We start from the raw sequence: 23,790 nt of genomic DNA, 5'->3' as shown, positions 1-23,790 counted from the left end.
GCCACTTCACTCAATGTTTGTTTACTGTCAAAAAGTGACGTCGATTTACACGCTTCCTTACAACGCTTTTGGGTGCAAGAAGAACCCCATACATCACCCAGTCTAACCCATGAAGAGGCACTGTGTGACCAACACTTCAGAAAAACTGTTACTCGTGATGAAAATGGACGTTACATTGTTCGTTTGCCTTTCAAAGACTCTTCAGATAATTTTCTAGGTGATTCCAAGCCATTTGCTGAAACACGTTTGTATGCTATGGAACGGAAGTTTCGTTCAAATGATCAGTTTTCACAACTCTATCATGACTCTATGAATGTAACCAAACCGAAACCATCAAGTGAGTTTCAAATCAAAGGCACCCAGCTTAAACAACCTGAAACAAAACTCATCACAATAAAGAGGTCGGTGGCAAACACTATGCCTAAGTTAGCAAATTCGAAAATTAGAAATACCACAGTGACAGTAACAAAACCTCAACCGACAGATACAACAGTGAGCTCAACTACCTTGACAAGTGACAGTGCTACTATTCATCCAACCAACACTGCTGTCATCCCAAGTGACCATGCTGTTATAAACCCTACTGATAATGCTGTCACCCATCCTACTGACCGGATTGCTATCCAAAAGACAGACAGTGCTGTCGTTAACCCAACCCACAGTGCAACCACTACAGTAAAGACAGTCCAGCAATCCAGTCAAGTGGTTATATCTTCCGATGGAGCTCTGACCAATACCTACTCTTCATTACAAACTACAGAAAAAGTACTCGCCTTACAATCACAACTCGTTGAATTATTAAAACCAGAATTTTTTGAATTGAAGAAATGTGTTATGAACTCTAAAGACTTGTTGTTAACTTATATTCTTCAGTCTCATAATGAAACTCCAAAGGGTCTTCAAAACTCAGATGATCATAATTGCTACGTATTAGGACTTCAGTGGTCTCCAGCAAACGTATTAAAGTTGTATCCCCAGCAAAGATGGCTTAGGTTGAAAAGCAGAAGTAGAAAAAAGCAACCAGCTGCTATTGCCAGCCTACGACAAACTGTGTTAATGTGTTTTATTCTAAACTAACTGTTGAAGTGAGGACACTTCAAGGCCGGGAGTATGTTCAGTTCTTTCACCTAATAATTTTCTTTAGCCTTTACTTAGAACAGCTGATGATTTAAAAAATGATTCATACTGTACAAATAAATATTATTGATTTCTGTTCTTCTTGAAAACATGACTTATTTTATTTCTCTCTTAATATTTAATTTTTATTCACAAACACTCCACAGTATAAACTAACTTACAGTGTTCACGCTCATAAGCACCATGTTAAGTATAGGCCACCATGTATGAAAAATATTACCTATAGTAACTGGTTGCCTGTTAAGTACTGTCCTATATAAATGATATTTACAGTAATTAGAAACTTTTATCTGCAATTAAAAGCGTTTATATCAGTTATATCTATCTTTCTTCGTAATTTTAAAACTGCAGAAGTATGATAATGTTCAATCAGTTGTGACATCTCTAAATGCAAACTTAAAATGTCCGCTATATACGAAGGCCTTAGAATTGTAACTTGACTATTTGTTTACTCCATCAGGCCTACGTAAATATATAACATAATAGATGTTTGCCTTTAGCTGGACATTTCTTTATATATCAGTAACAAATAGTCTGTAATGTCTACTGATAAGGAAAACATTTAAAATTCAATTGTAGTTATACATTAATTTTTATACTTATTACTTGTCGGTATGTTGTTTGCGTATTTTACGGTATTTAATTTTGACAATGAGGGAAAAAAATACATGCATAATTTACTTAGATACATCATATTTTAAACAACTTAACTTATATATTCCAAAGCACCATTGCACTTGGAAGTAAATAAAATGTACAAATAATACACCAATAAATAAAAAAAAAACATTACACGAAACCAACGATCACATAAGCCAAATGAAACACACCCCTCTAATCCTATAGTCAACGATATCAAGTATATTCTTAGTTGAGCCACCAAGACAAGGAAATTGATTATTTTAGTCGCATAAGATTTTATGACCTTTATGTGATTAATGGACCGAATCAATTATCAACACTCTTTCAATTTTCGGATAAGACTTTTCACAACCAAAACCAAATTTGACCGATTTCTCCTGCAGGATTAGCATATGAGGCGGTCCGATCCTGTAGAGAGTCGGCAGGACCAAGATTTATGAGTAGGACCGACGCCAAACGATTGCAGATACTGGTGCAGAATATGCTTTAGACTAGATAGTAGAAACAATCTTTGTATGAAAGTGTTGGCTGAAATCACGTGGGCGCAAACTGGTCAATTTACTCTAACTAGGATATAATAAGTATGGTATCGGTGCAGCTACAAGGTTTACATGAAAGCGTCCACTGATTAGCGTTTAGGTGCAAAAATTACACGTAAATATATGCTACACTTGAGATAACATTCACCATATACCTGTGAGGATCGGGAAATTCAAATTGTTATTTTACAATATTTACTCATAGGGTTGATGATCACTAGAAAATACATCCATGAGAAAATGTTGTATGTTATAAATTTAGAAAAATCTTAAAAATACCATTAATATTGTAACTTTAATATTTCAATACGTACGCATCGTCTTACACGACAGTCATTTTACTCGCTCAGGGAAGCACATTAATTGGTGTACAATGTATGAACGATGCAATTATCACATACTTTGTTACGGGAAGTGTATTTACCGTGACTGCCTGGTACTATAAAGTCGTGTCCAACAGATTTGAACATCAGTGAAGAAGTAGTCAAGTCAGTGCTTGGGTAGCTCATTTAACAATGTGCTCAAAGGTAAGGTGTTGTTTAGTTGCATTACATATTTCAATTACATTTCAAGCAACTATTTTAGTGATTATTTATATTTATTATTTTTTGTACTTAAGTTATGGTTGAGGCAAAAGCCATTGAACTCATACAGCAAGTTTTATTAAGAATCAATAGAAGCGAATGAAGTTAAGTGTAAAAAGTAAGAGACCTTTTAACTTTTTTGATAATGCATTATTATTTAGAACACATAAAAACTAGGATATGTATTGTTTTGCCTTTGATGTGATCAAGGTAACTTATTAACGTATATTACAAAGGTTTAGTATAGAGATTTATTGTTTCAAAACATATAAGTTCATTAAAACCATTTATGAGTTAATTTCCATTCATAACTCTTGCACAATTTTTGCCCTGATAGCACCTCAATAGTACAATAAATAAAATTAACATGGTAACAACATCTAAAAAGTGTATTTTTCGGTTACAGATAATATTTGCAGTCACCGTTTTGGTGGTTTGTTCATTCGCCTTCCCACAACATGGCTACCACGACCACAGACACGAGCATGTAGAGGACCACGACCACGGACATGAGCATTTAGAGGACCACGACCACGGGTTCCACGTGGAGTACAAGGAGGACTACTACGACCCTCACCCAAAGTACAAGTTCGAGTACGGCGTCCATGACAGCCACACCGGCGACATCAAGAGCCACAGGGAGGAGCGCGACGGGGATGTGGTGCACGGCAGCTACGAGCTGGTGGAGGCGGACGGTTCCAAGCGCGTCGTCCACTACACAGCTGACCACCACACTGGCTTTAACGCCGTCGTCCACCGGGAACACAACGTCCATCCTCAGCATTACCATCATCACGAGGAACATGTACCAAAGCACCATGAACACTTGTTTTCGCATTACTAAAATAAATTTTGTTGTCTAAAACTGTGTCTCTGAACTTTTGCATCCGCCTGAACCTTAAAATAGGTAGACATATCAATAACCAATAGCGAATACTGCAACTGAACTAAAAAAGTCTGCGTATTCCACGAAATAGATACTTCAAAATAGATACTACCACGAATACTATATCTTGGATATGATTAACACTTTGTCGAATTAGATAAAAATAATAGTGACTGGCAATCTGAAGTTGGTCTGGAATTTTAGAAAAACTTCATTACGACGATTCCAATGTAGTTTTTCATAGTACAGTACCTATTATGCTACATAGCTTGTAAACAGTAAAGTGTGTATTATCAACTTCACCTTTTTGACGACTACTTCCATCTTCATTTGAGGCCAAGTTGGTTTAGTAAAAGGACACGGGTTTTGGATCCCCCAGGTCACAGGTTCAAATCTCACCAAACACCATTATATATAGGACTAATCTATGTGATTATATCGTGACCGCTTAGCGTCTTAAGATGTAAAGGTGGATTTAAGTCTTCTTTTATTGGTTAAAGCATGAAGGAGAGCTTATCTAAGACTACATAGTTTATTCAGAGGTATTAGAGTGAGCGAACATTTAAGTAAAACAAAAACGAATTTTACCTTAATTTCAATCGCAATTTTTTATGTCAATCCTTGTTTGTTCATCTTTTTCGGACTTACCAACCCTTCGAAAATAGACACAAAAAATATAGAAAATCAATAATGATCACAATATGTACCGAATGACATCTTTGGCTTGTGCTGCTCAACTGAGCTATTTATTGTGTTTGACACCATTGACATAACAACCCCTAGTAATATGAGGTTCAAGGGACAAGTAACGCCTCTTTCACACTAAGCGGCGCGCGCCGGTAGATCGGTACCAGTAAATTTATCAGATACTGTAGAACTCATCTTCTTAAATATTTTCTACCTACCTTTACTCAGGAACATGAACGTATAAATTGTTCGAAATACAAGTTGAAAGTCAATTGTTACGATGGAAATGCTTCTGAGCAATACATGTCTAGGGTAACAATTTATAATCTTTCAAGACGTAAATAATAGAAAATAACAAGAGTCTTAAGCCCTCCATGTCACAAGCTCAAGTAATTTACAGTAGTTTAGAAAGTGAACGAGTATTAAAAATATACTCTAATCATGTGCATTGAACTAAATATTTCGTCATTCTGCACCATTCGCTAGACTATGCTAAATATTAAAAAAAGTGTCATGTATTTCACCATAGTGGATTACTGCAACATTTCTCAGCCATCTCAATTATGTATTATAATGACTTTTTTACGTTTCAAGTTAGTATAATTAATTGTCGACAATGAATAAGCATTATTAGTAAAATATACATACATTTAATGATTAATATCTCTAGAATTAATTATAACCATAATTTTACCGAAATAATGTATAAAATAAATAAATGAAAAAAGTGAACTAATTTTAGATGGGAGAAAATAGTACAGTTTGTGCCCAAAAACATATATATATAGGTCATACATTATTGGACACATTTTATGGTTATATAAACAAATAACCAAGCAACTTAAACATGGGCATTGTTTCATTAAATAGTAAATTTAAAACCGTTTTATACAGTAACTGCAACACAATAATTTAAAAATATCTGTAATTATAAAAAGTTTGTAAAATCACCTAAACTGTGAGTGTTTTTTTCCATAATTTTTATTAAGGCATAGTCAGCTGGCCAGCAATGGACAATTCTACACTAGCTATGTGTATGCCATGTTACAAACCAAACATTGAACTGACTTAAGAAAAAAAAAATACCCCCATCGCAGCAAACCTGCAGACTAAGCGAATTTCAACTTGTCTGATTACATTTTTACTAAAATATTTCCATAAATAAGACATATTATTCCCTATTTAAATAACATTAGATTTAACAAGTGCTTAGGTTTGCTGCTACGGGGAAGGTAAAAAGTGTTTTTTGACCATACATCAATAGTATAGGATGAAATAAATAAATTTGCCAAAATTTATCAATATACCCATAAACAAGTAAACTACAACAATTTTCATTTTCTCCATAAGAATAACATGGGAATTTTTAATTACACTATTTTTGAATTTTCTCCGTGACCGTTAGGCATACAACAGCGCTTCAATATACTAAATTATTTATTTTTTAGGCTCTACAAACCTTTTTAGAAAGAAATCGCAAATTTTTTTGTTTTTAGGTTCAAAAATGGGAAAACCCCATTTTTACCCCATAAAACCCCCCCCCCCATAATCCCCCGTTCCCATGGTCCGATTATGCTGGATCGCGAACTCGTTCGAATAAACGTAAGTTTACACGTTTGTACCAAATTTCATCAAAATCGGATCATTTTTCCTCGAGTTATCGCGCTAACGGACACACACACACACACACACACATATATATATATATATATATATATGAATTTATATATGAATTTATATATAATCTATTTATTTTGTTATTGTATACATCAATGAGGGCTACTTTAAATGTTACTAAGCAAATCAAAATACCACAGTACCCTAAAAACATTTTATTTTATATTACTTACATGTTTCGGACATTAATGTCATGATCACAGTATATTGAATATAAAGGTGAAAAAATGAATACAAAGGAAGACTTTTATATTTATACTCACCATATTAATGACAAAGACAATTTACTAAACTTGACACAAATTCAAAATCAAAACGTAATATTCAATGAAATTATACATCTTAAAGAAAACACCTCCTTCCCTTAATATAAAAGTTATCACCTGTTCTTTAATAAGAAATATCTAATAATGTTTGTAAATAAAAGAAACTAATAGGTTATATACTATACTGTGATCATGGCATTAATGTCCGAAACATGTAAGTAATATAAAATAAAATGTTTTTAGGGTACTGTGGTATTTTGATTTGCTTAGTAATAATCTATTTATATATTTATATATGAATATACAGGGTGTTCATTTGAAAACTTTCCATATCTGTTGTGTGCAAAGGTAAGGCTTTTAACACTTGTTTGTTCTCATTTTCCCCTAATTTGGACATGCCAAATCCAATAAAATTATTTTCAATTTCGAAAAATGCCCCAAAAGGGCCCAATTTGGGGGGTAGGGGTGCTTTTTGAGAAATTTTCAAATGTAAACATGGGTTGTGTGATACATCAATTTAAAGGTCTAATCGCCCCGACTATTTTGGTGCAATAAAAATGTAATTATCTTTAACCGTATTTACAGGGTGGGTCAAAACGTTTTAAAAAAGGACTTTGAAGTTAAGTACCGTATTACCCGAACTACTGAACGGAACAGCGCCAAATTTCTTTCCAAGCTTATTCTTGATCTACTCTTTAAGATAACTTGTAATAAGGGCATTTTCCATGTTATTTTCTAATTTTTAAAAAATCTCAAATTTTAAGAATAAAAGAAAGCTGAAAACTCAAAATTCTTAAATAGCAAGGTATAACAAATTTCATACCATGTGAAAGGTCCTTTTTTAACAAACATTTTACGTATTTAAGTTTTCTTTCTATCTCTTACCGTTTAAAAATTGCAGTAGAAAAACTGAATTTTCCATAGTAATATTGCAACTAGTTTTCTAATAAAACAGACAAAATTCGTCTCTAGACACATTTAATGGTGCATTAACTGAAGGAAACAATTCATGATTATTGATACCCTGATTGACAAACAAGTCATTACGTTTTACTTTGTGAAAAACAAGTCTTATAGCTGATGAGGACAACCTACATGTGGACCGCTTTCTGTAGTACCATTGACTAGTCAATGGTAGTACTAATTTCAAAAAGTACTATTTTCTGTAGTATCTAATCGAATATGGTGTACACTTAAAAAAATAGACTTTATTTTTACTTATTGGGCAGAACAAAAGTGTTTCAGGATAACTGCAAAGTGTTTAACAATAAATATCCAGGTAAGACCTTAAGTCATAAAGCTGTAAATGATTTAGTTAAGAACTTTCTGAAACTGGCTCATTTACCAATGAGAAAAGAACAGGATGAAGGGTCCAAGATGAACTGACACAAGTAAAAGTAGTTGATCAATTTGTAATTAATCATAATACATCGTTGAGCAAAGTGCAATGTGTTTTGTTAGAAAACTAGTTATAATTTTACCATAGAAAATTCAGTTTTTCTACTGCAATTTTTAAACGGTAAGAGATAGAAAGAAAACTTAAATACGTAAAATGTTTGTTAAAAAAGGACATTTCACGTGGTATGAAATTTGTTATACCTTGCTATTTAAGAATTTTGAGTTTTCAGCTTTCTTTTATTCTTAAAATTTGAGATTTTTTAAAAATTAGAAAATAACATGGAAAATGCCCTTATTACAAGTTATCTTAAAGAGTAGATCAAGAATAAGCTTGGAAAGAAATTTGGCGCTGTTCCGTTCAGTAGTTCGGGTAATACGGTACTTAACTTCAAAGTCCTTTTTTAAAACGTTTTGACCCACCCTGTAAATACGGTTAAAGATAATTACATTTTTATTGCACCAAAATAGTCGGGGCGATTAGACCTTTAAATTGATGTATCACACAACCCATGTTTACATTTGAAAATTTCTCAAAAAGCACCCCTACCCCCCAAATTGGGCCCTTTTGGGGCATTTTTCGAAATTGAAAATAATTTTATTGGATTTGGCATGTCCAAATTAGGGGGAAATGAGAACAAACAAGTGTTAAAAGCCTTACCTTTGCACACAACAGATATGGAAAGTTTTCAAATGAACACCCTGTATATTACTAAGCAAATCAAAATACCACAGTACCCTAAAAACATTTTATTTTATATTACTTACATGTTTCGGACATTAATGTGGTATTTTGATTTGCTTAGTAACATTTAAAGTAGCCCTCATTGATATATACAATAACAAAATGAATATATATATATGAATTTGAACGAATGGTGTTTTTGGCCTCTAGGGACCTCAAAATGAAAAATTAGATCGGTGTCGGGTCCAGGTCTTACCATGAGTACTACGGTAATAGCTTATTCCCTATATGGGAAATTCGCTAAAATGACTAGTGTGCAATAAAAAGCAAAGTCTTTGGTTTCATGAAAGCTAATTTGTAATAACTGTTCGAAGCTTTTAGAGTATAGCCGTGATTCTCCGTTTAAAAATTCTATACAATGATAGTACAGACAGTTTAAATTACTGGGAAGTGTCCAACATAGCCTAAAGGGTCCTCACCTCAGAAGAAACATGACTTACAATAGGCTAACAGTTTAGGTAATTTTTACGGTCTTTTTATATCTAATTTTCATAACTGCTGCCCTTTTTAAAATACATTGTTACAGTTACTGTACAAACTGTTTTAAATTTGCTATTTGATCAAACAATTGCAAGCTTTCTAAGTTACGTGATTATTTTTTTATTTAATCTTAAAATGTGTACAATAATATATGACCTGTACAATGGAACCGAAACAAATGTATAGTAAACGACGGGGTTTGCTACAGTACAAAAACATTTAATTTACTTTTACGATCAGTTGTTAATCAGTTGCTATTGATGATTGATTTCAAAGAATGAGATAAAGAAGTCCCTTATATGAACTGTGCCGAGAATATGTTCAATTCTTCAAGTGAGAAGATCTACTTTGGACTAGGTTACGTCACTCCCAAAAGATGACTGCTCCATATAATCTCATAACCGGACGGTACGGGTCTGCACACCAGGCCGTGTTAACACGTTATAGCACTACCGGTTGCAACACTCGCAATCAAACTACACGCATTCCAACACTTATTGACCAATATTTGGCAGCGACTCTGCCAACTGCTGGATCAGGATATAAAAAGTTGTCTTAGATATTTTCCTCGTTGGTACAATCCACCCTGGTTTTTTAACCATCTTTGGACTATACGAACATGACATAATATTACGGTTACTTGTGGAAATAGCATATGCAAGTAAAGAATTAGGACATGTAATGATTGAAAGAAAATAGCTAATTAAGGTTTAAGTAACGCTTTGTCCAACTAGTAAAGGGAACATGATTCTTGATTGCTTTGTTATGAAGTCTCCCTACGTTGTATGCTTTTTTGCTTGGTAACAGACTATAAGAGTACACGAGTATAGAGAAAAGAAAGGGTTATAGTATAAAAAAGAGAACGGATCTTAAAATATGTCTAATGTAATTTTATTTATATAAATTTGGAGATTTTATACGTTATTCTTTACCTGGTAACAAACTATGTGTGTACAGCAATATAAGTAGGCAGCTTCCAGGGATATTCCCAACAAATTTATCAAACTAAATACACCTCGGTATATTTATTTACCAAAACACCTCAGCGGGTACGCTAGAGCTGTTTTAAGATATGCAACCGCGTTTTGTTAAGGCTTAAGACGATTGCATGTTTAAATTGTTCACCCCAAGTATGACAATAGGTTTGAAATCTATAATCTTGGATAGGAATCTATAATTAACTGCCAAATATAACCAGTTACAGTGACAAACTGATGAACACTAAATTGAAAACTTAATTACAAAATACGTTTAATATAAATGCAAACCCTTTTATTATGGAAGTTATTTATTTAGAACGTGCTACAATTTTTAAAAAGCTGCCAACAAACATATTACTCTCCCTTAAAAATCTTCAAAAACGGAGACTAGTGAATGCAATTTTAACCAATGATTTGTTTGTTATAATGACTAAAATATTCCAAATTATAAATCTTACTACATTACTTCATTGTTTTTTTATTAAATACTTGATTAAAGGTGAATTTCTGATGGGAAGGAACTGCTCTCCTGTAAATGTAATAAGTCACAGGGCAAATAAATGACTGTACCGAATGATTTTAAATCTTGCACCCCTCAGTATTTATTCAGTTGTTGAAGCTTGTTTAGTTTTAAAGACCCAAAATATAACATTTCAAACCACCTTTACTATCCTCACATTTATCATCTTGACTATTCACGTATTCTAAATCGACCTTACGACGTAAACCTCATTTGAAATATATATAAAAAAAACAATGAAAAATGCTTTTAATGGTTGAAAGTTTCTCAGTAACTCTTTTACAAAACAACTCTCATCATAAGATACCCACATGAAAAGAAACAAAGACAATATTAACAAAAATAGGATGCCACAACAATACAGAATTTCCTGGGTAGCCGATTGGAAAATTGTATTAAAATCCAAAAGCTACCAATTCGATATCAAAGCGTAGTTGATTCTAGAGCCAAATGTGTTTAGGCTATCAATCAATAATGCTATTTAATCAAAGGACAACGTTGAATAAGTAATACTGTTGAGGTTTGCAGATCCTCCCAAAAACCACGAAAAATTATAAAGGCGTTAAATACTTTAAATACTTTTCAATGAAATGGCGAGCATACAAAGTAGGTATTTTCAGTCAAATATGAATAGAGATGAGTGTAAGATGAGTGGCGTGATCTTGTAGTCTTGTTAGTGACTAAGGCCGACATAATCCTTAGACACAGCTGTTAATTAATAGCCCATACAGCTAATGGCAACTAAGGGTCTTACAGCTTATAGTGGAATCCAAACCAAATTTTTGCCTAGGTATTAACAAATTGGTCTAATTATCACGATAGTGCTGCGGATAGTCGTAGTACTCACTAGTGCGGACGTTAATCCACACAAAGGAGTATCGTATCCACTGTGTGTGCCTATAAATATCCACGATTCGTGACCTCCTAGTACCTGGATTACAGGACGTCGCCAACGTTAGAACGCTCAAAATATTTAAATACTCACCCAACAAAGAACGAATAAAATGTTCCGTAAAAAAAGTGTAATTAAACTTGACCGATGGGAACTACTTCTTCTTCTACTGGGCTTGGGGGGGTTTACTTTACAGATGGGAAAGTTAATCGTTCATTTTGCACCGTATTAAAGAAGCATCACCAATTTCGATCCTTAAGATAAAGGTAGGATTTTACACACACTACACTCTTTTTCCTTCTACAACTCATTTTGTCACTTCCAACATATTCAAACCCAACCTTTCAGGCTTGGTTGTATTGTGAGTTAATTAAACGACTCCAGATGCGGTAACGCGCGAAGGTAGAGGAAGATACTCGTAATGACCGTTACATGAGTGACGATCAACGATGTACGATGTACGATGGATGGTTGATGGTAGATGGTCACTCGGCGTGTCGGACAAGTGTATATAAGGTGTAATGACAGGTGTTGTGTATCAGTTAGTTGATATCAGCCCACTGTTCACTTCCTTACCGCCTCTACAATGATGATCAAGGTACGTGCTCAACAGTCTTTTTTCACTTTAAGTATTTTAAACTCTGTAGGATAAGTTACAATGAAAGAGTGGAATTAACTTCTGAGGATTGTTGTGTTTTATTCCAAACAATCATATTAGAATGTATTTAGTACATTTAGAATTTGTGTATGTAAACAGACATGTAACAAATACATTTTCAATGCTGATATGGTTCGCATTACTGGTCTCACAACGTTTGTTGATTACTTTTATTACTTACGTACGTGTGTAATAGTGATGTAGATTCTTATACTATAAAAGTAAAGTAATCAGACTCAAATTCCAGGGATTTTAAATACTATAGTTATAAACAGTAATTCCCGACCCGAACCTTCAAAACATAGGGCGGAATTAAATGGTATAGCTATATCCAATTTTAAATTTTTATCCTTGGTGTTTATATTTATTTAAAAACATTTCATTTAAGTTTTCAATCGGCTACTTATGAAGTATCCGCGTTTTGTATCCAAAGAGTAAAATATTAATTAAAATCTGACCAAACATAAGCTAAAGTTGGTTGCTCAGTAAGTACTGTACTACTAGTGAATATTATTACACTCCTCCATCCATATAGCAGCTACTTATAAACAATCTGCATGCTTCGGAGTAATTTAAAATTGAATTTATTAAGATGTAAGAGGTTAAGGATTTGATAGCTTGACAATTCCAATGCATAATCTGCTCCTCACATCCCATATAATCACAATATAATGGACATAAGGTGACACACCTTACCAAACTGAGGTGTTTATTCGTTCCAAAGCACTGTGTAAAAAAATCTTAAAAATAAAATAAAAGCTTAAAAAATAAAGCTTAAAGCTAAAAATAAATAAATGTTAAAATTGTAAAAGCTTGACAACATTGTTTTGTTGACCATTGTATTATGACAAAATATAAACATATTTTATTTACTGGATTAATTAAGTGTATTTTAAATAAAAACAAAACCAAGTACCATGTGCAAACGCATCCATCTTAAAGCAAAATGAAAAGTAGACTTTCTTGATGCATACCATCATTAGTTATTGATAGAAGTTGACATTCCATTCCTGTGGATAATTTTTCACTAGTTTTAGAATCAAAATGAAAGTAGTTGAACTGCCACTGAAAGAGTTATGTCAATTATGCATTCTTATCCAAGTCAAACTGATAAATTGTTAGGGCAACGTGCAACATATTCTATTACGTTACATCAACCATTTACGGTAATAAAAACTAAGGGAGAAAATAGATTTTAAGACAGTAGTGGGTTTGGTAAGTAGCTTTTTCAATAACATCCTTTTTTAAAGAAAAAATGAGCTGGAAGTTTAATTATCTTGACATAACTATGAAACAACTCGTCCATATATACAGGGTGTCACAATAAAGTTTGATGGGCTATACAGGACCTAATTCTTCATGCAAAAATAAGTCAAAAATGAAGAATAAATTTTTTTGGATTTCGGCTTAGTTTAGCCGTAATCCGCCATTTTGTTTTTTGGGGAAAATATTTATTATTTCAAAATTCCTTTGAGATATTTTTACGAAACTTGGCAAAATTGTTTACACTATAGTAAGTAACATTTATAAAAAAAATTATTATTTTAACTTTCCAAATTTCAAAATGGCGGCCGTTTGAATTTTTTAATGCCAAATTTCATGAAAACCGGTACCTAAATCAAAATTTTTTAAGACACAAAAGTCTTAGTATTTATTATGACAAATCCAACAAAACAAAAATGAATAAAATCGGTTCATAAATAAAGAAGCTGTGTGTTTATTTTAGTAATTTAGACTGAAATTACTTAATACGTTACATAAACTATTACATTACATTTAATACATTTTAATATTAATAATTTCAGTCTAAATTACTAAAATAAACACAGCTTCTTTATTTATGAACCGATTTTATTCATTTTTGTTTTGTTGGATTGGTCATAATAAATACTAAAACTTTTGTGCCCTACAAAATTTTGATTTAGGTACCGGTTTTCATGAAATTTGGCATTAAAAAAATTCAAACGGCCGCCATTTTGAAATTTGGAAAGTTAAAATAATATTTTTTTATAAATGTTACTTACTATAGTGTAAACAATTATGCCAAGTTTCGTAAAAATATCTCAAAGGGATTTTGAAATAATAAATATTTTCCCCAAAAAACAAAATGGCGGATTACGGCTAAACTAAGCCGAAATCCAAAAAAAAAATATTCTTCATTTTTGACTTATTTTTGCATGTAGAATTAGGTCCTGTATAGCCCATCACACTTTTTGTGACACTCTGTAGAAAGAAAATCTACTTGGATAACCGAAAACTGGTTAACTAAAATAAAATAAAATTATACTACGGATTTCAGATCGTATTGGCAGTTTCAATGATCTTGGCGGTAGTGACAGCTTTCCCACAGTACGGCCATCATGATCACGGGTTCCACGTGGAGTACAAGGAGGACTACTACGACCCTCACCCCAAGTACAAATTCGAGTACGGCGTCCACGACAGCCACACCGGCGACATCAAGAGCCACAAGGAGGAGCGCGACGGGGATGTGGTGCACGGCAGCTACGAGCTGGTGGAGGCGGACGGTTCCAAGCGCGTCGTCCACTACACAGCTGACCACCACACTGGCTTTAACGCCGTCGTCCACCGGGAACACAACGTCCATCCTCAACATTACCATCATCATGAGCAGCATGCTCCAGCAGATCATTTGTTTTCTCATCACTACTAAATTATTGATTATAATGTTGTCAAAGTAATAAAAACCAAAAGTTCCTAAAACCATTAATTTAATCTCATACCTTATGCTTATACAAGCTATCTAAGGACCTTGTTTTCTGTAGCATTGATTAAAAACATGTTGTACACTATTAAGGCGATTTTCAGCGACATGTCACATAGTAGTGGTTACGTTTTGGAAATTATGTACAAATTTCATCGCCATGCTATAAAAAATGTCATCGGTTATATCTACTTACATTTTATTTGTAACTAGACATCGATTGTTTGACACAAATGATTGTTTTTCGTAAATTCTTAAATGCTCACAATCACAAATTACAAAATTAGTTATTCAAAGTTAGAAGGACTTTCTCTATATCAGTTAAAAAAGTATTTTTTGTCGTAAACTCACTAGTTTTACATGCTTATACACAGGACCCTTCAGATAATTTTTCTTACGTTAGATGATTTTCGAAGTCTAGTAAACCATCTTCAGTCAAAGTGGTATTTTTGACCTATATTAGTCATTAATGAAAGATCGTACATGTTTTATTTAATATATAAGTATAAACCAATAAAAATTGAAAAAAAGTATACATAAATAAAAGTGTATATGTAGAGGGTTAGATCAATGAAATAAGGGTAAACCCATTGAATAATACCTCGTAAAAAACATTATTTTAAACTATATGTTAAACTGTTCAATTAAAACTAGAAAAATACAACTGGGTTGGATATGGATACTAAGGCTATGTGACAAAGTTGATATAATTTACGTGATCACTATAATGATTCATAATTGCTCTTTACCAGACTTTTACTCCATTTCACATTCTCCCTATCCACGGACAAGATGATACTTATTTTCTTGCCTGTGCCCTAACGCAATCAAGGAACTTCGCACTAAGCCTCTCACTAGCAGCCGTAAATCCAATAAATTGAAACCGACCATATAATCAACCCAGATTGATTTGAGTGACTAATTTCCAAATTAAATTCCACCAGGCAAAAAACGAGTGTCTGCCCATGTTAACACGACCGCCCGTAGTGTCAAATCTGTCCACATAAGTTCGAATCCTGCCAATTAGATAACTGCCTTACTTAATGGGCCGAACCAGACGGTCCATGTGTGTCTTCGGCCGGAGGAACCGTAAGGCGTGGGGGAAAAGGAGGGGGCGTGAGGCGGGGAAAGGCACTTCCTGGTCCCCGGGTGATCGTCGCCGCCGGCTTGACCACATTTTTATTAAGTATAAATACACAAAGCTGACCGACAAGGACACAAACGTGGTCGAGCACCGGCACGGACAACATGACACTTCTGGTGAGTACCTCAATGTACACTCTACATTCAGAGCATAGCACACTATACACAGTAAATACTCAGATCACTTAACACACTGGCAATTCCACATTTCGTAATAAAGTATAATCAAATAATTTTTCAGAAACAACAAAACTATTGGGATAAAAAATAATATGTATAATATAAAACTACCAAGACACAATGTTGACAGGCATTTTTATTATTTACCTCAGTGTACATTCTACACTCAGAAGTTAACAGTCAGCATTAAACACTCCGGAATTCCACACATACATTTCGTATTAAAGTTAAATTAAATTATTTAGTTTCCACAATAAAGTGCAAATTAATACGAAGTAGAAAATAATCATACACCAATTTTAACTGAATAGAACGACTAAGGTGTGGAGGTGGGAGCAATAATAATAAACGCCCGGTCATTACGTTCTTCAGTAATGAACCTTAATAATCTATTTAATAATCAATTAAACAAAGTCACCTCCATTTTATAATGATTACATCAAGAATATTCACGTTTGTGTATTCACGTTTTGTAAGGTTATTTTCATACTAGGCTAAAAATAAATGTATTTTTAAATTATCGCTACCTATGTGATTCTATGATATTAATCTACGCGGCACCTAACATAGCCAAACCAAACAATAGCAGAAGTGTGGTCGATATAAAATAAAAGTACACAAACAAGTCCAAACACCATGATCAATATGTTAGTATATTGTTTGTAAAATGATAAGCCATTTTATTGAGAAAAAATGTGTAAGTTAAATAGTTTCATGATTTTGTGACAAATTATAACGACTGAACTGTAACAACGTACAACAATATTGTTGATTACCTCTTTTTTATTATACATTATTCTATCAAATTTACCAAATTATTAAAATACGATCGTTGGCGTTGTTACTATTTTTTTCGCATATATCGTTAATAAATCAAACTTATTAGTATGTTCTTGTACTTAAATTTCATTTTCTTTTAAAATCCTCATGAGTTTTCAATCTATTTAAATTGCTAAAGATATTTTGCTACGCAATATTACTAAGACATATTTGCTGTGTGTATGTGGTGGTTATTATTGTGTTCGGTGTACGGAGACCACTGGTTTTGTTTATGTCCTCATAAAACGTCTACATTCAGGGATGTTTTACATTATTATACATGCGTTTATTGCTTTGAGCTTGAGAGACAGTCAACAGCTTACGATGAAGTATTTCTCCGGTTTAAATTGTTTGGAAGCTCAAACAGGTATAAGTAAAAACTTGACAATATGATACACGTTAACTCATAAAACTCGGCATAAAACTGTGTAAAACGACAGACGATATTTCGACATTTTATTACCTGTCTATTACAGTGATCAAGTACAGTTATTTAAGAAAATTCTGTGATTATCAATTAGCGTAATAGTGGTACAAAAATTAATTACATACAAAAGAATTTAATAGTTCAAAAATAGGGAGACATGACTATCTTAGTAAACTTGGAGTAACTATTAGACTTACGTTATCCAGAGCATTAGTTTAGGGATGGTTTCTTTTCACTTTGATTAATTTTAAAACCTCACAGTTGTCGTCTGAAATGTCTGTTATCAGATAATCTAAACTTCTTGTGAGTTGAACTAATTCATTAATTTATCAAATGAACAAATCCAAGCCCCTAATTTAATAAAAATATACATATCACTTAAAATATTTCTACAATCGATAAGTTCTCTTGAATTAATTTTCAACTCATTATTTTGTTAATATTCCGTAAAAAGTGTAATGCTTGTTTATGTTTACAGAGCGCAGTTTTCATCCTAACAGTGGCAGCTGGTACACTGGCTCAGTACCAGGAGCCAGGGTACAAAGGAGGAACCAGCTTCAGCTCTCTAACAACCACGGGCCACAGCAGTGTCCACCACAACGTCCATCCCAAGACAGAGTACAAGGCGGGATACAACGGTGGTCCTGGCTACGGCAAGGGTCCAAGCTACAGCAGTGGGCCTAGCTACAGCAGCGGACTCAGCTACAGCAATGGGCCTAGCTATAGCAGTGGGCCTAGCTACAACAGTGGGCCTAGCTACAGCAGTGGACCCAGCTACAGCAGCGGACCCAGCTACAGCGCTGGGCCTAGCTACAGCAGTGGACCCAGCTACAGCAGCGGACCCAGCTACAGCAGTGGACCCAGCTACAGCAGCGGACCCAGCTACAGTGGACCGAGCAAACCCAGCTACAGCTCTAGCTCACAGGGATACGCTCCTAGCAAGCCCGCATACAGCTCCCCCAGTTACAGCGCTCCCAGTTACAACTCCCCGGCGCCTGCCTACAAACCATCCTACAATAGCCCAGCTCCTAGCTACGGTGGACAAGGAGGATACAAGGAGGAGCCTTACGACTCCCATCCCAAGTACGTCTTCGAGTACGAGGTCAACGACCCCCACACCTATGACATCAAGAGCCAGAAGGAGGAGCGCGACGGAGACTACGTCAAGGGATACTACAGCTTGGTGGAGCCTGACGGTGGTAAGAGGACTGTCGACTACTCCGCTGATTCGTACGGATTTGTCGCTCAAGTCCACAAAGAACCTGGTAAGGGAGGGTATTCTGCTCCATACTCCGCACCTAAGCCATACTCACCTTCTCCCTCTTATTCTTCTGGCCCGTCTTACTCCTCCGGCCCCTCTTACTCCTCTGGACCTTCTTACTCCTCTGGACCTTCTTACTCCTCTGGGCCTTCTTACTCCTCTGCACCTTCTTACTCCTCTGCACCTTCTTACTCATCTGGTCCTTCCTACTCTTCTGGTCCATCTTACTCCTCTGCTTCATCCCACTCTTCAAGCTCTTACTCCTCAGGAGCATCATACTCTTCCAAGCCAGCCTACTCCCCCGCGCCTGCCTACAAATCTCCAGCCCCTGCTCCTGCCTACCATTCCCCAGCACCAGCTCCTGCTTATTCTGCCACTCCTGCTTATTCTGCCGCTCCTGCTTATTCTGCCACCCCTGCTTATTCTGCCGCCCCATCTTATCCATCTCCATCATACTCTTCTCCTAAGTCCTACTCTGGATCGGGCTACTCCAGAACATCAGTCACAGCCCCCCACTATTCTTACTCTTACTAAGTTTTCATTTTTGCACAAGACTAATATGATGATGACGCTTTGCTCAAATGACTTATAGTTTGTAAATATTTTTATATGTTGTATAGTACAAATAAACGTTACCTTTGTGTTACTCTATGTTTACTTATTCCTCCCATATCATGTTATATGAGTATGAGCTTGTTTGAATGCTCTTCAGTCTAACAGTTTGTTGAAAATAACATTCTACTCCAACAAAAAGTTATAGTATATATCATCTAATATTGGCTTAACTATATCATGGTAATAAAATTAAATATGTTAACATTTAAATTGTGGTTGTAGTAGTTTTTTTGTGTAAATAGGTCAGAAACTGCTAAAAAATAAATGTAACACTAACAGCACACTTAACCAGGAGTCATTTGAAAATATAACGGGAACGACAATATTAGTTCATTGGTATATACATTTTTATGCCCCAACGTCACATCCCAGGAAGCTACATTTTTGCTTTGACTATTAATACAACTTTAGTATCCAATAGTCAATAGTTCTAGCCTAGATCTGGTTAAGACATTACTTCAGGCTATTCCTAGAGAGTCACGGTATTATCACATGAATAAACCCCGTTGGTGATTGTAGGGATTAGGACCCGGGACCTCGGCCTCCAAAGCCCCAAGCTCTAACACTAGACGAGCCCGCCCCCAGTTCTTTGATGATAAGGCAAGGACTGGCATAACTAATATTAGTATTGGGTACATTCCTGTTAAAGGCAACATTCATTATTATCGATGATTTTTTTTCGATATATCGATACCTATTTTTGTTTTCCGATCCATTACCAATTGACAACTGATCTTTATTACGCTAAAACAGTCTATTATATGGATTAAGAAATTAAACTGTTCTAAGCTAACCTAACATAACCAACAAAACTTGCTGTACCATTTAAAAATTCCGTTTGATAACATAAAAAAGGCAAGTTTAACCAAAACACGGAATTTTTAAATGTTACAGGAAGTTTGGTTAGTTATGTTAGGTTATTTTTAGAATAGTTTCATTTCGTTATTTTTTCTTGATACTGAACAATATTTATCGTAGTTGTCAGCTTGTTTCAATTTGTTAATATCGATACATCGAGAAAAAATCATCAATGAATGTTCCCTTTAACAGGAAAGTACCTCGTACTGCAATATGATAATGATAATTGAACTTTGAAATTAACTTGAACAGCTTTCGGAACATTTTCTCAAGGAAAATATAATAGGTAAATAGGAAATAGGCAATAGGTAATAGGAAAATATAGGTAGTTTTATTATTAAACTACCTAATTGAACTGTGTTGTACTTAGTTTTTTTGTAATTAGAGTAGTATTCTATCTTTTCTTGCAAATAAATAGGAAAAACTGCTTTGGGGTGTATTTTTTTCATCACTCCACAACGAAAGTAACTATTTTCGATAACAGCTGACATCAAAGAAAGTAGTCGTTTCCCAAGCTTTAATTTAGGGCGACGGAAAATCGATCAGCTGATTTTCCCTCGCTCTCAATTAGTTCTCCATTTATTCACTATGCGCGCTAGTGTTTTATTACGGTTTAATTTAATGATTTGAATCAGCTGTATGTATTGTTAAAAGTTGTTTTATTCTTTTATTTTCATGTTTAAACCAAATTTATTGAGAAATATACGTAGGTTTCCTTTTAGAGGATTTCATTTTATTTTGATGTTCAATCAAATTGATTGAGAAATAAAATAGTTGTAATATTACTGAGGTCTGCTATTCTGTGTTTGTGTATTTATGCGTCGTGATGAAAATTATCGTTCATAACCCGTAGCGAAAGTAATTATCCGGCTCATGCTCCATTATTCCCGTCCTCGGCTTCACGTCGTATGTGAAAATAATTCTCACATACTCGGCTTCGCCTCGCACGTGAAATTGGTGAAAAAACTTAAAACGCGACGGAAAATGCCACTTTCGGTCCTAATAATGAAATATACTATTTCCTCGCACTCTGGTAAGCAATAAATCCAATTTCCCAAATAGCAAGAAAGTAAGTGCGTTGAATCATAATTCTCTGAATACTCTACATTACACGTTCAAACCCAAACAAATGTACTAGAGACCACCTAGGAATCATATATATAACGGTCCACCCACTTAAATAAACTCAGCTTTAGACGTGCAAAGATTAGTTTTGCCAAAACCACTTTCACCAGTGTGGGAAATTCTGGTCGGACTCGACTGTGACACAAAACACTTGTGGGCCACTTCATCTCCAGAGTGGAACTGGTCCATTGACTATCGCCAACTGCTAACGACGCGAGCACGATCCTCTAATGTGTGATGTAACAAGAATTAGCAGCGAGATAGTGACCGTAGGAAGACCTGCAGCGACACGCGTAAAGATCCAAAGTTATGCGGTCTCAGCGTCGAACTTATGGCCAGCGATGGCCAGTCGTGGCCATCTGCGGGTTATTTAACAGGAACGTTGGTCGGACGCTCTGGATTTCACATTGCGCAACGCTAAGTCACTTGCTGATTGAAAATCATAAATATTTACCAAACGAGGAAGCGGCCCATTCCGCCGAATGTGTGGGATTGATGGAATGGTGGCTCGGTTTTGTAAGCAGGTAAATTGGAAGTTTGGTTCCTTAAGAGTGTTAGTTGCTATGCAAGCGGAACTTCTGAAATGTAGCATAGACATTTTAAACTCTTGAGTAAAACTCTGGATTATTATGAACAAATTAAAGTTATAAATACCGAAAAGTATAGCAAAAAAGATTTAAAAATTATAGAATACCTATATGTGCTAGACGAGGCTTAGTTGTTTATGGCATTAAAATATTAAACCTGTGTTCTGGAATATTTACTGTAGAACTTCACAAATAACTGATTTAAACAAACTAACTGACTGTGCGGGATTCAAATACGTTTTCGATCCAGAAAGACCATTTGAACCAATAGCACATTAGAGAAAAAACATGTCTATCCTACACTATTAAGACTATTAGATAAAATAATCTTTTGAAATTAAATTATTTCATTTAAAAATATAAGAACGTTTCCTTTGGATTAGTTATTACAGAAGTGGTTTTACTATTTACTAGGCAAGGCTGAAACCGGCAATGTGAATACCGTATCTAAATTGCTGCACACACATGGCAGGCGCTAGTCGCACTTAGAGTGGGATATCACCTACATACAACGATTCTTTTTTTTATTTAACTACAGATAAAACTGGCATCTAAATTTAATGACTATAAGTCCCAATTTAAATTACATTTTCATCGAAGACATTTTCATATATATAAATTGATTAATTCTGTAGCGCATGTATACCCTCTCATAACTCAACAATACAGAAGCTTAGGTATCTTACCTATTACGTGTTTGTCATTAGCAACACCCCGTAACTCAATCCTTTCATGTAATTTTAAAGGTAAAAATTTATTACTTTAAATTTTTATATTTTAGCAATAACATCCTAAAAACTAAACTATTTCTTTTGTCCTAAGACGCTAGGCACGAGCCTAAAATTGTTTTTCACAATACTTCAGGCTAGACCTAGGGGTTGCGGCATTATCACTTAGATAAAATCCATTGGTAATTTTGCGGGACTTGAACCCAGGACCCCAGGGACTGAAGTCTCTTGCTCTAACTACTACACCAGCTCTCTACCCCCAAAAAAACATAAACTTAACTATAAGAAATACGCAAAAAAACTAAACTATAAGATATAAGAATTATTTAAATTGTATAATGTAAACTAGGAAATTTATACACAAGTCATTAGGAAATTTATATACTGTATACCCATTGTTCAAAATTATTGTTTTAATTTAAGATAATGTGTTTGTTGGTTTCATATACACCAGTAAATAATGTAACAACGAAAAATTCTTGCTAATAAGAAAATATTAGGAGCTTAACCTCATTTAGTAAGTAACAGAAAATCCTGATAAATGTTAACCAAGCCTTATCATATCTAGTGATAACTTTAAATAAAAATTGTATTTTATAAATACTTGCAATTATCTATTTTAGTTGTTTTTATATTTCATACGAAAGATATTTTTTCTTTCTTTTAAATGTATGTAAACCATTGAAATTTAGAGTTATTTCGCTATCGCTTTTAACATTACTTTACAAGAGATATCAGCCAGGAAGAATGTTTACAAGAAGAAGCAAAACCTACGTTGACTCAGTTAACAGGTGGGCATTTGGACATTATGGTCCATTTCTACAATTATGATGACTTCCTGTACCTTATAGGGCACGTCTCGCGAGCCGGCACGTACAATAGCAATGACCGGGCACCCGGACTATTGCCGCGAATCGATTACCAATTTAATTGATTTTGCGTAATCGGAAAAGATACGTGACATTCGTCCAAATTATTAATTAAGTCAGTTTTTGTAAAGGAGAATAAAGGTATATAAGCGTTGTGTGGATGCTTGATATAGTGAGATAGAAGATGTATTAGGTCTATACATCGGTGTAAATGATAAATTTAAAAATGTATGCATGTTCTTCCAAAATAATTGTTGTGCTAATTTCAGCATTTTCTTTGCAGTGTTAACAAGGCGTGAAAAATTATTTACCATGAAGTATGACGAAAACGTATTTTCATATTCAATACTAGTTCTGGAGGATTT

The 23,790-nt window shown here is 34.5% G+C and overlaps 3 protein-coding genes across 3 annotated transcripts; all 3 read left to right on the top strand.

The window, feature by feature from the left end:
- Positions 1 to 2,806: 2,806 nt before the first annotated feature.
- On the top strand, positions 2,807 to 3,746 carry LOC128992876 (histidine-rich glycoprotein-like). Its single transcript, XM_054416620.1, has 2 exons — positions 2,807 to 2,845; positions 3,309 to 3,746. The coding sequence occupies exons 1-2, from the start codon at positions 2,834 to 2,836 to the stop codon at positions 3,744 to 3,746; spliced, it is 450 nt and encodes a 149-aa protein (XP_054272595.1). The 5' UTR covers positions 2,807 to 2,833.
- An 8,240-nt stretch (positions 3,747 to 11,986) lies between these two features.
- Positions 11,987 to 14,792, top strand: LOC128991371 (cuticle protein 7-like). The gene is made up of 2 exons (XM_054414179.1): positions 11,987 to 12,028; positions 14,388 to 14,792. Exons 1-2 carry the CDS (start codon positions 12,017 to 12,019, stop codon positions 14,760 to 14,762), a joined length of 387 nt encoding a protein of 128 aa, XP_054270154.1. The 5' UTR covers positions 11,987 to 12,016; the 3' UTR covers positions 14,763 to 14,792.
- A 1,241-nt stretch (positions 14,793 to 16,033) lies between these two features.
- LOC128991339 (uncharacterized) lies at positions 16,034 to 19,289 on the top strand. Its single transcript, XM_054414145.1, has 2 exons — positions 16,034 to 16,073; positions 17,861 to 19,289. Exons 1-2 carry the CDS (start codon positions 16,062 to 16,064, stop codon positions 19,175 to 19,177), a joined length of 1,329 nt encoding a protein of 442 aa, XP_054270120.1. The 5' UTR covers positions 16,034 to 16,061; the 3' UTR covers positions 19,178 to 19,289.
- Positions 19,290 to 23,790: the final 4,501 nt, after the last annotated feature.

This window comes from Macrosteles quadrilineatus, unplaced genomic scaffold, assembly GCF_028750875.1.
Source record: "Macrosteles quadrilineatus isolate MER2022 unplaced genomic scaffold, UCM_ALF_1.0 Scaffold_4__1_contigs__length_99947679, whole genome shotgun sequence".
NCBI lineage: Eukaryota > Metazoa > Arthropoda > Insecta > Hemiptera > Cicadellidae > Macrosteles > Macrosteles quadrilineatus.
This window is presented reverse-complemented; position numbering and strand designations above follow the sequence as displayed.